Source organism: Amblyomma maculatum, chromosome 11, assembly GCF_055883805.1.
Source record: "Amblyomma maculatum isolate TAMU_Amacu chromosome 11, ASM5588380v1, whole genome shotgun sequence".
In the NCBI taxonomy this organism is placed as follows: Eukaryota; Metazoa; Arthropoda; class Arachnida; order Ixodida; family Ixodidae; genus Amblyomma; species Amblyomma maculatum.
This window is the reverse complement of record NC_139354.1, coordinates 121,582,297-121,594,106: the sequence shown is the minus strand read 5'-3', so window position 1 is coordinate 121,594,106 and position 11,810 is coordinate 121,582,297. Positions and strand designations below refer to the sequence as shown.

Sequence of the window (11,810 nt, the reverse complement as noted above, 5' to 3'; positions counted from 1 at the left end):
CAGAAGCAACCCACGGAGTGTGCAATGAAATGTAATGTGATCAGTATGAGCTCATGACTTCTTAACATTAGGAATTGCTCTTTCAAGAATAAAGATCTGAGGTCCCAAACCAAATCGCGAAAGACGCCTCGCCGAATGCCAAGCCTTCTAAGGCAGGGAGAACGACACATTGCTCTCTTCAGAGTAACGCGCAAGTAATTTCGGAAAAGCCAGGACGTCCTTGCCTTGCCATTACTCTGATTCGGGTGGTTAAGAGCCGCTCTTCTCTCTAACAAGGATGTAGAGAGCATATAACCCCTAGGTGTTTACATGTATAGGCTGGAATCTATTTTTTTTTATTGTCACTAACCAGACAGTTATCTCCATCATGAATGACAGACTTACACTACTATCCACCTAAGAGTCGATGCAAATGTTATGAAAATTACGTCCACTTTATCCGGAAGCGCCTAAGCTAATGGCCGAGCATCACTCCGGTACTGAAAAGGCGGAGAGGGGGAGGAGGGGGCGATAAGTTTTATGGCACTCTAGAAATCGATCGCTAGACGGCTGGAGATGGCGCAGTGGCCACGGTCAGGGTCACTGCTCTCCTGACACCTGTTTATCTACGGCGACCAGACAAAGACAGGTGTTCTGGTCACTGATGGCCTGTGCGATCAATGAAGCAGGAATCAGAGACTTCCATCTTGCGATAGTTTCTCAACCGTTGCGAGCAATACGTTGTCTGCACTCATGTAGTGTACGAAGGACTTTTTTCATGTTATTGTCAAGTCATAATCTTGTTGCGAATACGTCTACTTAGGGCAGGTGGTGACAGCAGATCTGTACCATGAAAGGGAAATAACAAGGAGAAAATGATTGGGATGTAGCGCATTTGGCAAGTTATCGCAGATTATGACTAGCCGCCTATTAGTATTGCTCAAGAGAAAATTATACAACAGTTGCATCTTACTGTACACAATAATGGGGCTGAAGTATGGAGGCTAAAGAAAATGCTCCTACTTACGTTGAGGACAACGCAGAAGGCCTTGGAAAAAATAATGGTGATGGTAGCATTAGGAGCTAGGAAGCGTCCAGAGCGGGTTAGAGAAATAACTCAAGTTACTGACATTCTAGGGGAACTCAAGAACAAGAATTGGGCATGGGTAGCACATGTAGTGCGAAGAGAGGACAGCAGATGCTCGCTTAGGGTAACAAACTAGATTCCAAGGGAAGAAACGCGCAGCAGGGAGCGGAAGAAAGTTATGTGGACGGATGAGGTCGGGAAGTTCGCAGGGGACAAGTGAATGCAGCTAGCCCACGATCGGGTCAATTGGAAGAATATGGAGAGGCCTTCGTCCTTAAGTGGGCTGACAATGATGATGATAATAATAAAGCGTCTTAATTACATGCATATCTTTTTAGGGCTCCATACCTAACTATTTAGGGCTTATTTGCGGCGAAATGATATCTTGAAGTCCGTGGCACAATTAAAGAGCAGAGTTATATAAACTGAGCTTATGATATCATAGTCTGCCTTATATCGATTTGTGCTTTACCTTCGACAGGTCTGTGAACGCTTAGAAAACACACAGAATACACTCTCGTTTGTTAACGTCAAAAATAAACAGCATGTTTTATTGTTCATGTACGGCAAGTACATATACTTTAGGTGGAACTTCACACTTGTGGAATGTAAGCACTGGTAGATGTTTGTTTACAACAATTTTCCGTAACAATCGACCACCGAGCTGCGTCCTCGTCTCAAAAATATACATCAGTGTAAACACATTTTCAGAGCTTGTGTGTCTACAAAAGAATATATCTCATAGGAAATCACGCTCGCTCACACACTGACATCGAATCTGTACACAGTGCAGCTAACAGCGCATCCACATTTGTACCAAGAAGCCTAGTATCACGTAAAAACCACACCAACTTGCAGAAGTGGGAGGGTGTTGTTTGCACTCTGCAATGGGTAAACGCTGGGGCGGGTAGCGACGTTTTATATAGAGAGCACGAATGTACGTGAAAAACGAAATGCACTCCACTTGCACAAAGAATATACAATCATACCCATGGTGTGCGTTTACCTCAATGTCTACATAGGCGAGTTTGTGAGGAATCTCAAGCAACCATGCATAACAAAAACAATTGCAGAGCCCATTCTGGGCGATCATGCTTCCCTCAAGTATAGGCAAGCGCTGCGCAAGGTAATTTTTCCCAGTTCTTCGCACAACCGGTATAAGGTTGCCATAGCTGATCTCTCACTTCTATGATGCTGCAAATGAACACTGACGCGAAAGAGACGCCTAAGAAAAAGGGGTTACGGTGGTGGTCTGTACACGAGATGTGGCCTTAAGGTTCGCAGGATGCCTTACGCGCGAGCATAATATTTACAACACCAAGGCTCAAGTGCCGACGTTTGAACCCAGAATACAAGGATACTATAATGAGTACTGAAGAAATGTATGTATTAATGAAAATTGAAAAGGCTGCGAAAAATAGCGCACTCTGAATATTTTGCTTTGTGAAGTGGTTTCAAATTTTTGCAGCTCGATAATATACGAGGAGAGCTGGGCGCGGCTACCCGTTTTCTCTAATTTTGGTGCAAAATCTTTGCGACGTAACTGAAGGTGGAAACATTGAGGCAATAATGTAAGCTTGTATTAGGCTTTAATTGCAGTATTTTCCTTACCCTCATACAGAATCTGATGGAACCATGTTTTTTACGTTGATTTACTATGGTTGTTTTCAAATATCCTGATAATAAAAAAACTTGTAAAATAATTTTTTCCATAACCTTTTTGGACGTATGCGTGCAGGCAAATTGCAGTAGAATATAAAATATCTCAGCACTTGGATGCGTATAATAAAGATCAATACGAAGAAGCACTCAAATACACACGATTTCGAAAGATCTGTGAAATTTACCCTTTAATATTGTTGACGCTTGAAATGGTTACGAAAATGCGTTGCCGGCACTCCCAGAAGACGAAGAATAATGCTTAGTGTTAGTAATTTCACCACAGTTTTCTTGGCATTTAAATTTAAAATTGGAATAAATTTGTAGATCTTAAATATTCATTCACATATACTGTTTTATATTATTGGGAGAAATTAAGGTGCACTGATATGGCGTGCTCCTGCCGGGTGGGTGAACAATGCTTTCAAGCAAGATTGTCTCCGCTCTTAAAGCAGCATGACATTAAACACGTATATATAGCTATATTCTTCTTCTTTGAGGGAAGGTGCAGAGAAATTCGCTTGTAGCTCTTTGTATAGCTTCTGTTTGGGAGCACACTTTATGAGGAATGTTTTTTTTTTTTTTCTGATGAATATTTAGCTCAATAAGCCTGGATGTTAAAAGGTGACCTCCTCCTGTATGTGCACCTAATCTCTCCTCAATGTGTAGATGCGTTCGTTTAAAACAACAAATGATAAAATACCTAAGCATTGATTTCAACGAAATTGAAAGCCTGTTTTGGGTTACGTGATAAGCAATACCTTAAACAACCTATAGCAGTACAACAACATCAACCATAATTCATCATGTCAATTTTATTACTACCATGGCGGCCTATTATGATGCATAGTTCTAATATCAAACAATTTATGTAGAGCTCCAAAAATGAAAAGTACTGTTGTACAAAACGCCACCCCTTGATTACCGATAATGCCTCGTAGTTTAAAAGTGTTTTGCAAATAATGGCTTCAGTTACCTTACTTTGTACTGGGAGAAAAAACGTCTAGTGTCATGCTCTGGATACCAATTGACATTTTACGACAATAACTGTAAAATAGCGAAAGTTAAGCGAAGTGAACTTGTTACCATCCCAAGCCCCTCAGTGATCTTTAAGTGATTCTACTATATGTACTGTATTCACTTTGCTACATGTCATACCGGCGCGCTGTACACGTAATGCGCTTCAGTAACTATCAATTTCTGATAGTCTTGCTAACTACCGAAGTAACATCGATGCAAAGCTTTTTTTCTGCGGTTTCCGCAAGAAATTAGAGTAATGTCAATTTATACGACGTTTTTCGTACGAGCCGTCTCTATACATATATCCTGGTGCAGCCCTTAATAACCGGAGGCATAAAATAGCAAATGAAACGAAGTGATGCTGTGAACTTAGCAATGGCACAACGAAGTGTATCGCGCGCTCTAAACTCACAACCCTAAATATTCGAAATCTGTGTCAGCAATGATACCTGCAGAAGTGTCAGGAATAAGGACATAATATTGACCTTCCATAAAAATTACAATACAATATCTAAACTACACAAAAAATTTTAAAAATACACCTACCAGCATAAAAGGATGCTTCGGACACAGAAGTATAAACAAAAAATGCAGCACAACTCTGAAGCTGAAAAGCAACGAGTAATTTTTGTGTTTTAGTTTACAATTGCGCCGGCAAACGTCTCGGTGCTTATTTTCCCACTCGCGCACCCAAAACATGTACAACTGTGAATTCAAAATGTCTACCGCGAAGACCTACCCAAGTACTAAACTTAACCTGCATAATGCGGGTCATAGTGTTGATAGACCATTTTGAGTTTCAGCCCTTCTAGTAGCGATTTCCTTCATGGCCACCAAGCGTACGCTCTATTAAGCAGATGCGGTCAACCATGATCTTTTCCTCGCTCACAGCAGCAGACATTAGGCAGCACCTAACCATAAACCTTACAGCTAATGCTAATAATGGAACATTCCTCTTTGTGCTGGCGGTTTCGTGGTGGTGCAGTTTCAAGTTATTGCATCCTACTAAACCGATGCCTTTTGTTTTTATTTAGAAAGACCTGGACATATTCGGATGTAATGTCCCAATAATTTTTCACTCTTCACTACACTAGCATAACACCACGCAGTGTTTAAACCGATAAAGACGCCATTGCACATATATCACGGAATGAAGTTAAACATGGTGCAGTTACTCGCAACATGTCTTGCCTCAAGAGCCACGCACATTAGTGATTACAATGGAAGACATTTGTATTAATCACTTTCTTTGCTCGCCTGCTATACTTTCCTCTCTGCGCATTCTACCAACGTGCGGCCATTAGAATCTTGATAGCAAACTGCATCAGAATCTAGGTGCGGGCTCATGCGTTACCTTGTGCAGTTAGGCAATGTGACGTTCGCTGACTTTTCGCCAGGACCTAAAATTCGACAGATAAGCAAACTAGAATACCACGTTTGCAGTTGAATATATGGTACAAAATAACAACATGCAGAACAGGTGTTCACAGGGTCTCGAACGGTGAATAGTGTTGGGCACACAAAGATGTTATACAATTATTCTGCAATCATTGAAGCAAATCACATATATATCGCCCTGCGTAAACTTTGACCTGTATTCAAAGAGGGCAGACATAGTTCCTCAACGAGTTGGAACATCTGACCCCATGAGTTTAAGCTTAACGAATATGACCATTCTCTACCACTCTGTTACTCCCCCAAAAAATGTAGCTCCTTCGAGCAAACCATGCAGACACCATAATTTGCCGGGGACACTAACAACACATAACGTTGTGCGGAGGAAAATAGTTGATGTATTTCAGTTAAACATGGCATCTCGCGAGAGGCATAGATGGGACACAACTTGTGGAACATGCTGTGTGTAATGTGTAAACAATGTCTAGGTGAAGATGCACTCTCACGCTATTGCAAGGATAGTGCTGAAAACGGGTTACAGTCTTTGTGTGCTACAATGAAAAACATATCTTCTCTGGTGTCTACATATCACACTGATAACGGTCACTGACAAAATTACACTTAGGCCTTAGGTATATTCAGCGCGCATTCGCGGTACGGCTCGTACCCAGGAAACATTCAGATGGTACAAAAATCACTGACAAGGAAGGCCACAGCTGACAAAAAAAATGTAATGCAAATATTATTGAACCTTTACTCAAAGGACTAAGCACATCACTTCTCCGCAACATCTTAATATACCGACGTCACACATGCATGTTTTCATTAAAAACTGTGTTAACATAGCGAAACTATATTGTGCGTATGGTACAATAAAAGAAGCCAAGGGTAACCCGAATCCTTTATCTACTCCACTAGTAAAGACCTCAAAGTTGATTGCAAACAAATATGGTCGTGGTATCCGCAGCACGTAACAGCACGTGGTAGCTCTGATGAGCCTTCAGATTCCCTCATCAATACACGTAAAGCCCGCGATTACATTGTAGATTGTACTATTATTAGTCCAAGCACATGCATCAATCGTCAGCTTCGGTGGCAGAACACAATGGCACCGAAGAAGGTCGGTATATAAGGAATCTGTTATGTCAGAAAGAGTATGTTCTAAGAACAGATTATTCAAGGAACAAATGCAATAATACAAAATCATCAATAGTAAACCAAATTTATATATAGAATCTGGTCAATGCAAAAGTTAAATCACTAAACAGCTTTATCTTAAAAGTTATCTGAAATAATGTTTAGGATGTCGGAGAAACACGCACCCTAAAATAAAAATTTTCTTCTTTCTAAGCATCTAGTCAGGAAACTATTTTTTTACTCAGTAAATACGAGAATTACGGTGCGCATGTGGTTCGACCTGTACTTCGATTTGCAGTCTATATTAGTGTTAACTGTTAACTCCAGTGACACGTTACTGCCGATAGTTCGGTTGCAATTATGTGGCAGGGTTTGAGTATTGGCTTCTCCTCGGCAATGAATTACTTCAGGGGACCACATTCACGGTTATTCACAGCCAGATACTGCACAAATATGACAGTATTCTGACAATAAAAGATCACAGTCATTTTTTACGTAGAGTAACTCTCCGATGATTTTGATAACTTAATTATGGTGCGTTTAAAGGCAATAAATGTCCTCGGAAAGAAATTTAAATTATTCAAATCAAGCACGAGGCCAATATAAACATTACGTTCATTTCCACTAATTTTAAGATCAGCAATTGTAGAACATCATTCCTCAAACTTCCAGGGCCATATTTTTTTACACATGTGATTTTGCAATTCTTTCTTTTTGTTTGTGGGTGTGGTTAGTAAATGCATCATCATGTAGCAGGGCCAGGTATACTCTTCATATGTAATATTACTGTAACGCAAATAGGGTTTACTTTGCAATGTTTTCACCACTATTTCTTTTTAATGGCAGAAAATACACCAACCGTGCAGGAATCACGCAGAACAATATTTATATCTCACGGATGTTGTCCTAGGAACTTCTCGCATCCAGAGGACAGTTTCCTTGTTTGATCACATTCTGCTTTCGAACTTCGTGCCGATCTTTCTACAGAATGTGCATCATAGCTTACCGCTTGTGTACAGAGCTCTGAGGAGCGTCCCACAAGGAACTTCCGTTGATGGTTCTCCCTTTCACATGCAGGCGAACCCATATGAGATGACGCGACCGACACGTTGAAATAACACGGTGTCGGCTTACAAGGGCAGCCCCACAGAAATGACCGTCTCAACATGACACGCAGACTACAGGCAGACAAGTGACAGTCGGTCACACATATTTCGCTATTATTTCTCTGCTTGAAAACTCTTCACTTTAAGCAAGTCACAGACGGTGTCCGCGGTGGATCCAATTCGGCCGGAAGGCTGTCGACCAGAGGATACCACTGGGCGGTGGGTTTGCGGGGGTTGTCCATTACGGCGAGCCAATGATCCCGCCCAACACCAGCTGCCAACTCTCCAACGGCACAGCAGCCCATGAGCTCGTTTGGTCCAACACTGGAATAGAGTGAAACAAAACATTAAAACCTACAAATTCGGCCTATCAAATTTCTGCGCATTGTGAATGTTTAGCGAAGTCACAAAGATGTATTTTACTGCTTCCATGACAGTAAGAAATATTTTATCCTCGAATAATTAGGTATCAATGCGCCAGCTGGAAATAAGAGTGACTTACCGGTCATAATCGACAACCTTGACGGCGAGGTTGACATCATCAACATTCTCAGGCGGCACATCGAAGACGAGGGCCTCGTTGAATACAGGGTTAAGCGTAGACTTTTTCACGCTTGTCTTTTTCTTCTTGATACGCTTGCCTTCGCAGACGAGTATCACCTTGATGTAAGGGTCTGCATATTTGCACGGAGGGAAAAATCAGCCACGTATTAGCATCCTAGGTAATTTCTGGCAAAAGGCAAATATTTGCAGCTGCTTTAGGCATCCGCATTCTAACACCGATATTACGTGTTTTGGAGGATTAGTAAAAATTCTGACTTAGGGAATCACAGAACGTCATGATTTTAATCGCAATCAACAGCCTCTAGACCATTATTACACCAAAATTGATGCCTGCATCAAATTTAAATCATTCATTTGCACAGCTGCACTAACCAGTATAGTCTACTCTTATTCTGGATTTAAAGAAAGCTTGCTCTGATGTTGCGTGAGATTCGCTTTCTAAATAAATATGACTGCCCTGCCTCGGACCGCCTGTTATATATAACAAAAACGGGATCAATAAAATAGCAATTAAGAAACCAGTATTTATTCTTAATGAAAGAGAAATGCAAACATTTGTATTTCGTGTATTTCTTAGAAGCAGAATTAACTTAAACCGCTGATATAACCTTCACGTAGTTATGCGGCGAATACTCAGCAATGTTAAGGACTTACGATTTTCCTCGATATATGTTCAGTTATTATTTGAAGTTCAATAGTTGTATTCATGCAAAGGCATTTACCATCTTTTAATACTGATGAGACTAATGAGGATTGGCGAAAGTTGTTTAGATGAAGTTATTATTAAAACATCTAGTTTTAAACTACCATTTATACGAGTTCTCATATATACTTTCAGTCTTTAGGCGAAAGTAATGGTGTAGAATATGACTCGCTCATGCGGTCTTAACGAGAAAATATTGATAATATATTTTCACCTTTTTTTCACAGCAGGCCCACAAACTAAACTCAGTGTAAAAGGTTTATAAAAAAGTATGTGCGAATTTCATTTTCACTTAGGTATAGATAGATAGATGTAATTATTGAAAGGAAAAGGCAGAGAGGTTGGCCGGAATAATTGAAATCTGGCCTGCTTCAAATCTGACATGACCTTCTTTCACTTAGGTTAAATTGTCTTCATAGATAGGTTACCTTTTGTTTGCATTAGTTTTACCGCGCAAAATTTAATCTGAGAAACCTGAAACATGACATGAAAGATATCAACGAGGCGTCCTAAATGGCAGCGTCGTACTGTTTAGTCTTGTAATGCGTAGAATGGCCTACCCGAGGAGCCGCTGATGTCCATCGGTTTGAGATGCCGGGCTTTGATAACTGTAACTGTAAGCCTTCCGGCTGTTGGTAAGTAGCAGAGAGAGAGCATCACTTCTCCTAGTTTGTCCATTTTTTCCTGAAAAAAAAGTAAAAAGCACTTCGTGACCTGAAGAAACGATGACCACTCGAACAAACATTACAGCCTAGTAAATGCTACTTGTGCAGCGTTGCTTCATTCAGCCCCAATAATTAAAAGGTAATTTATGTCGGATTTCCTATTTTCTTTGCTTGTTTTTTTATAAGATTTAGGTGAATCACTGGCCATAAAAATATATAATTCATTTAGTAATTTTGAGCGATGTATTGGCATCAATAAATGGAGAGACAGCAAAGTTTCAAGAAATGAGGCAATAAAACCACTGCACCATTAAATATACCATTCTACTAAAACCAACATAATGAGCCATCTAGCAAGACATACCTACGCGCCAAAAATGTTTTGGTATGTAGATCATGACCAGTATTGCTCATTGGAGGTTGAGAAATAACTTCAAGCTAACATACTGAACCAGCTAAAGACACATAAACACAAGAAGAGAAGTACAAGGGGTACCACATTAACCTCAAGCTGTACCAGATCAGCTTGACGTTTTCAAGGTAAGCATCCAAATGCGCTTAAAAGGTATTCATTACTTGTCCACAGTGGCTCAAAAGGCAACTTGAACGGTGCAGAAAAATTAACTCAGGTTTTGTGGTCACAGCAATGAGAAAAATATCCTGGCAGTAAAAGTAATCGTCAGAATATTAACCCATAACAAATGCAACGGTCTAATTCCCTATATTCTGTGGCCCACTTAATTTTCTGCAGTTACCCGCTTCATACACAGTGATGTGAATTCAATAATACACTGTGCATGTAGAGAAAAACGTGCCACATGGAGCTTGCTCGCATATTTTGATGTCACACTTTATATCACCATACGCTTGACGCTGAGATCGTTCTAGGAACCTGAATGAAGTTCCAAAACCAAAATGCGCTAGAATATTTTCGACTTCATTGCAGCGCTGAATATTCATTTCTAGTCGTCAGTTTACCTGACGTGGTGGCATAGTGGTTAGGGCTCTGTACTGCTCAACCCAACGACACGGGATCCAATCCCATCGAGCTTGACGACTTTTCAATGGTTATCAAAAGCAGTGCGTCCGTGTGCTGGGCGATGCTAGCGCACGTTAAAGAATGCCAGGTGGTCGAAAATCCGGAGACTTTCACTGCAGCATCTCTATAGTCTGAGTCGTTTTGGCAAGCTAAACGCTATATACCCGACCAAAGTATATGTTTAACCAACTTAGTAAAGAAAACATGAGGATATCCGTTTACACAAGAATATTTTTCCCGGAGGCAATGTTTTACCGGTCTCCTCCGATATGGTCTTTCATTCAATTATTAGTTCCAGAAGTTGGGCAAGGTAAGTATTTTTTTCAAAAACTCGCAACCTACTGATATTTGATATTTGCCACAGATAAAATATATTCATATCACCTTTTTAATCAGCGTCTGTTATCAAGTATGATGCAGGCGAAAACATGTCTTCTGTTTCGTTGATTTCCAATAATGAATTTAATGAATTAAAAAAATGTTGTTATGAAACATTCTTCCAAATTATAGACGCTTCGTTGCGATGAAACTACTACAAGAAAAGACTACCAAAGAAGCTTAACGTGCTCAGAAAGAACCAGACAAAATTGCTGCCCTGTTTTCGCGTTTGACAGGCAGCTTTTACCGGGCCACACATCGTAATGAGGGCTCGCCGAGAAACGGCGCACAAAAAAGAAGTAACAGCGCGTTAGCTTTTTCCACTGCATTCTTTGTTGGCACAGCCCAAAGGCATTCGCATTACAGCCTCCAAGCAGGCGCTGGGCGTGCCAGTGTGCCTGGCATGAATAATTACCGCTGATAAAGACGCGGACACCACCAGTACACCAATTTGCAACGCAGAGCTAAGCTCCCTATGCAGTCATATGCACTCGGCTCCTTCTCATGGCAAAGAACACAAAATACCAGGCGCTTCTGTAGAATATGAAGGAAAATAACACATAATTGGCTCGAGACTCTGAAAGCGCCAAAAACATGAGCAAATGCTTGATATCTCGCAGCTTCATTCTGCTATTGACGTTGAATAAGGCGTTTCAAATTTTATTTTTTCTGAGTGTCGAAAACGCAGGCTGTTTTGAATTGCTTTTAGTTTATCTAGAAGAGAATAAGAAGTGTATGAAATGGATTTAGCATGCTGATGCTGTTACACCTATCAAAAAAGATTGCAAGACTAAAATTGTTTTATGTCAAACTCATAAAGGAAAAAATTTATTCAGTGCAGCTTACATTTAGCAGATTCTTAAGTAAAACATCATCACAAATATATTCGTTTACGAAATTATCCATTTTTACCTCAGATAATATGCGCAATATGTTTCTCCCCACATTTGGAGATAATTCACCGATTAAAACGACTTTCTATTTTAGACGCTACGCACGTTTTCGAGTCAAGGCTTAATTCTACTTCTGCGCCATCACTGTCGTGCGCACGGCTGTTAGCATCACCGTATTAGAAATG

The 11,810-nt window shown here is 40.4% G+C and overlaps 1 protein-coding gene across 2 annotated transcripts in view; it reads right to left on the bottom strand.

The window, feature by feature from the left end:
• Positions 1-1,595: 1,595 nt before the first annotated feature.
• LOC146174876 (synaptotagmin-10-like) overlaps positions 1,596-11,810 on the bottom strand; it is a 113,090-nt gene continuing 102,875 nt past the window's right edge. For both annotated transcript variants that reach the window (XM_084584050.1, XM_084584051.1), the window contains exons 7-9: positions 9,211-9,334; positions 7,886-8,057; positions 1,596-7,707 (exon numbers count right to left, since the gene is read on the bottom strand). In XM_084584050.1, the coding sequence (XP_084440176.1) occupies positions 7,521-7,707; positions 7,886-8,057; positions 9,211-9,334 (483 nt within the window). In that variant the 3' untranslated portion in view covers positions 1,596-7,520. The remainder of the gene's footprint in view (positions 7,708-7,885; positions 8,058-9,210; positions 9,335-11,810) is intronic.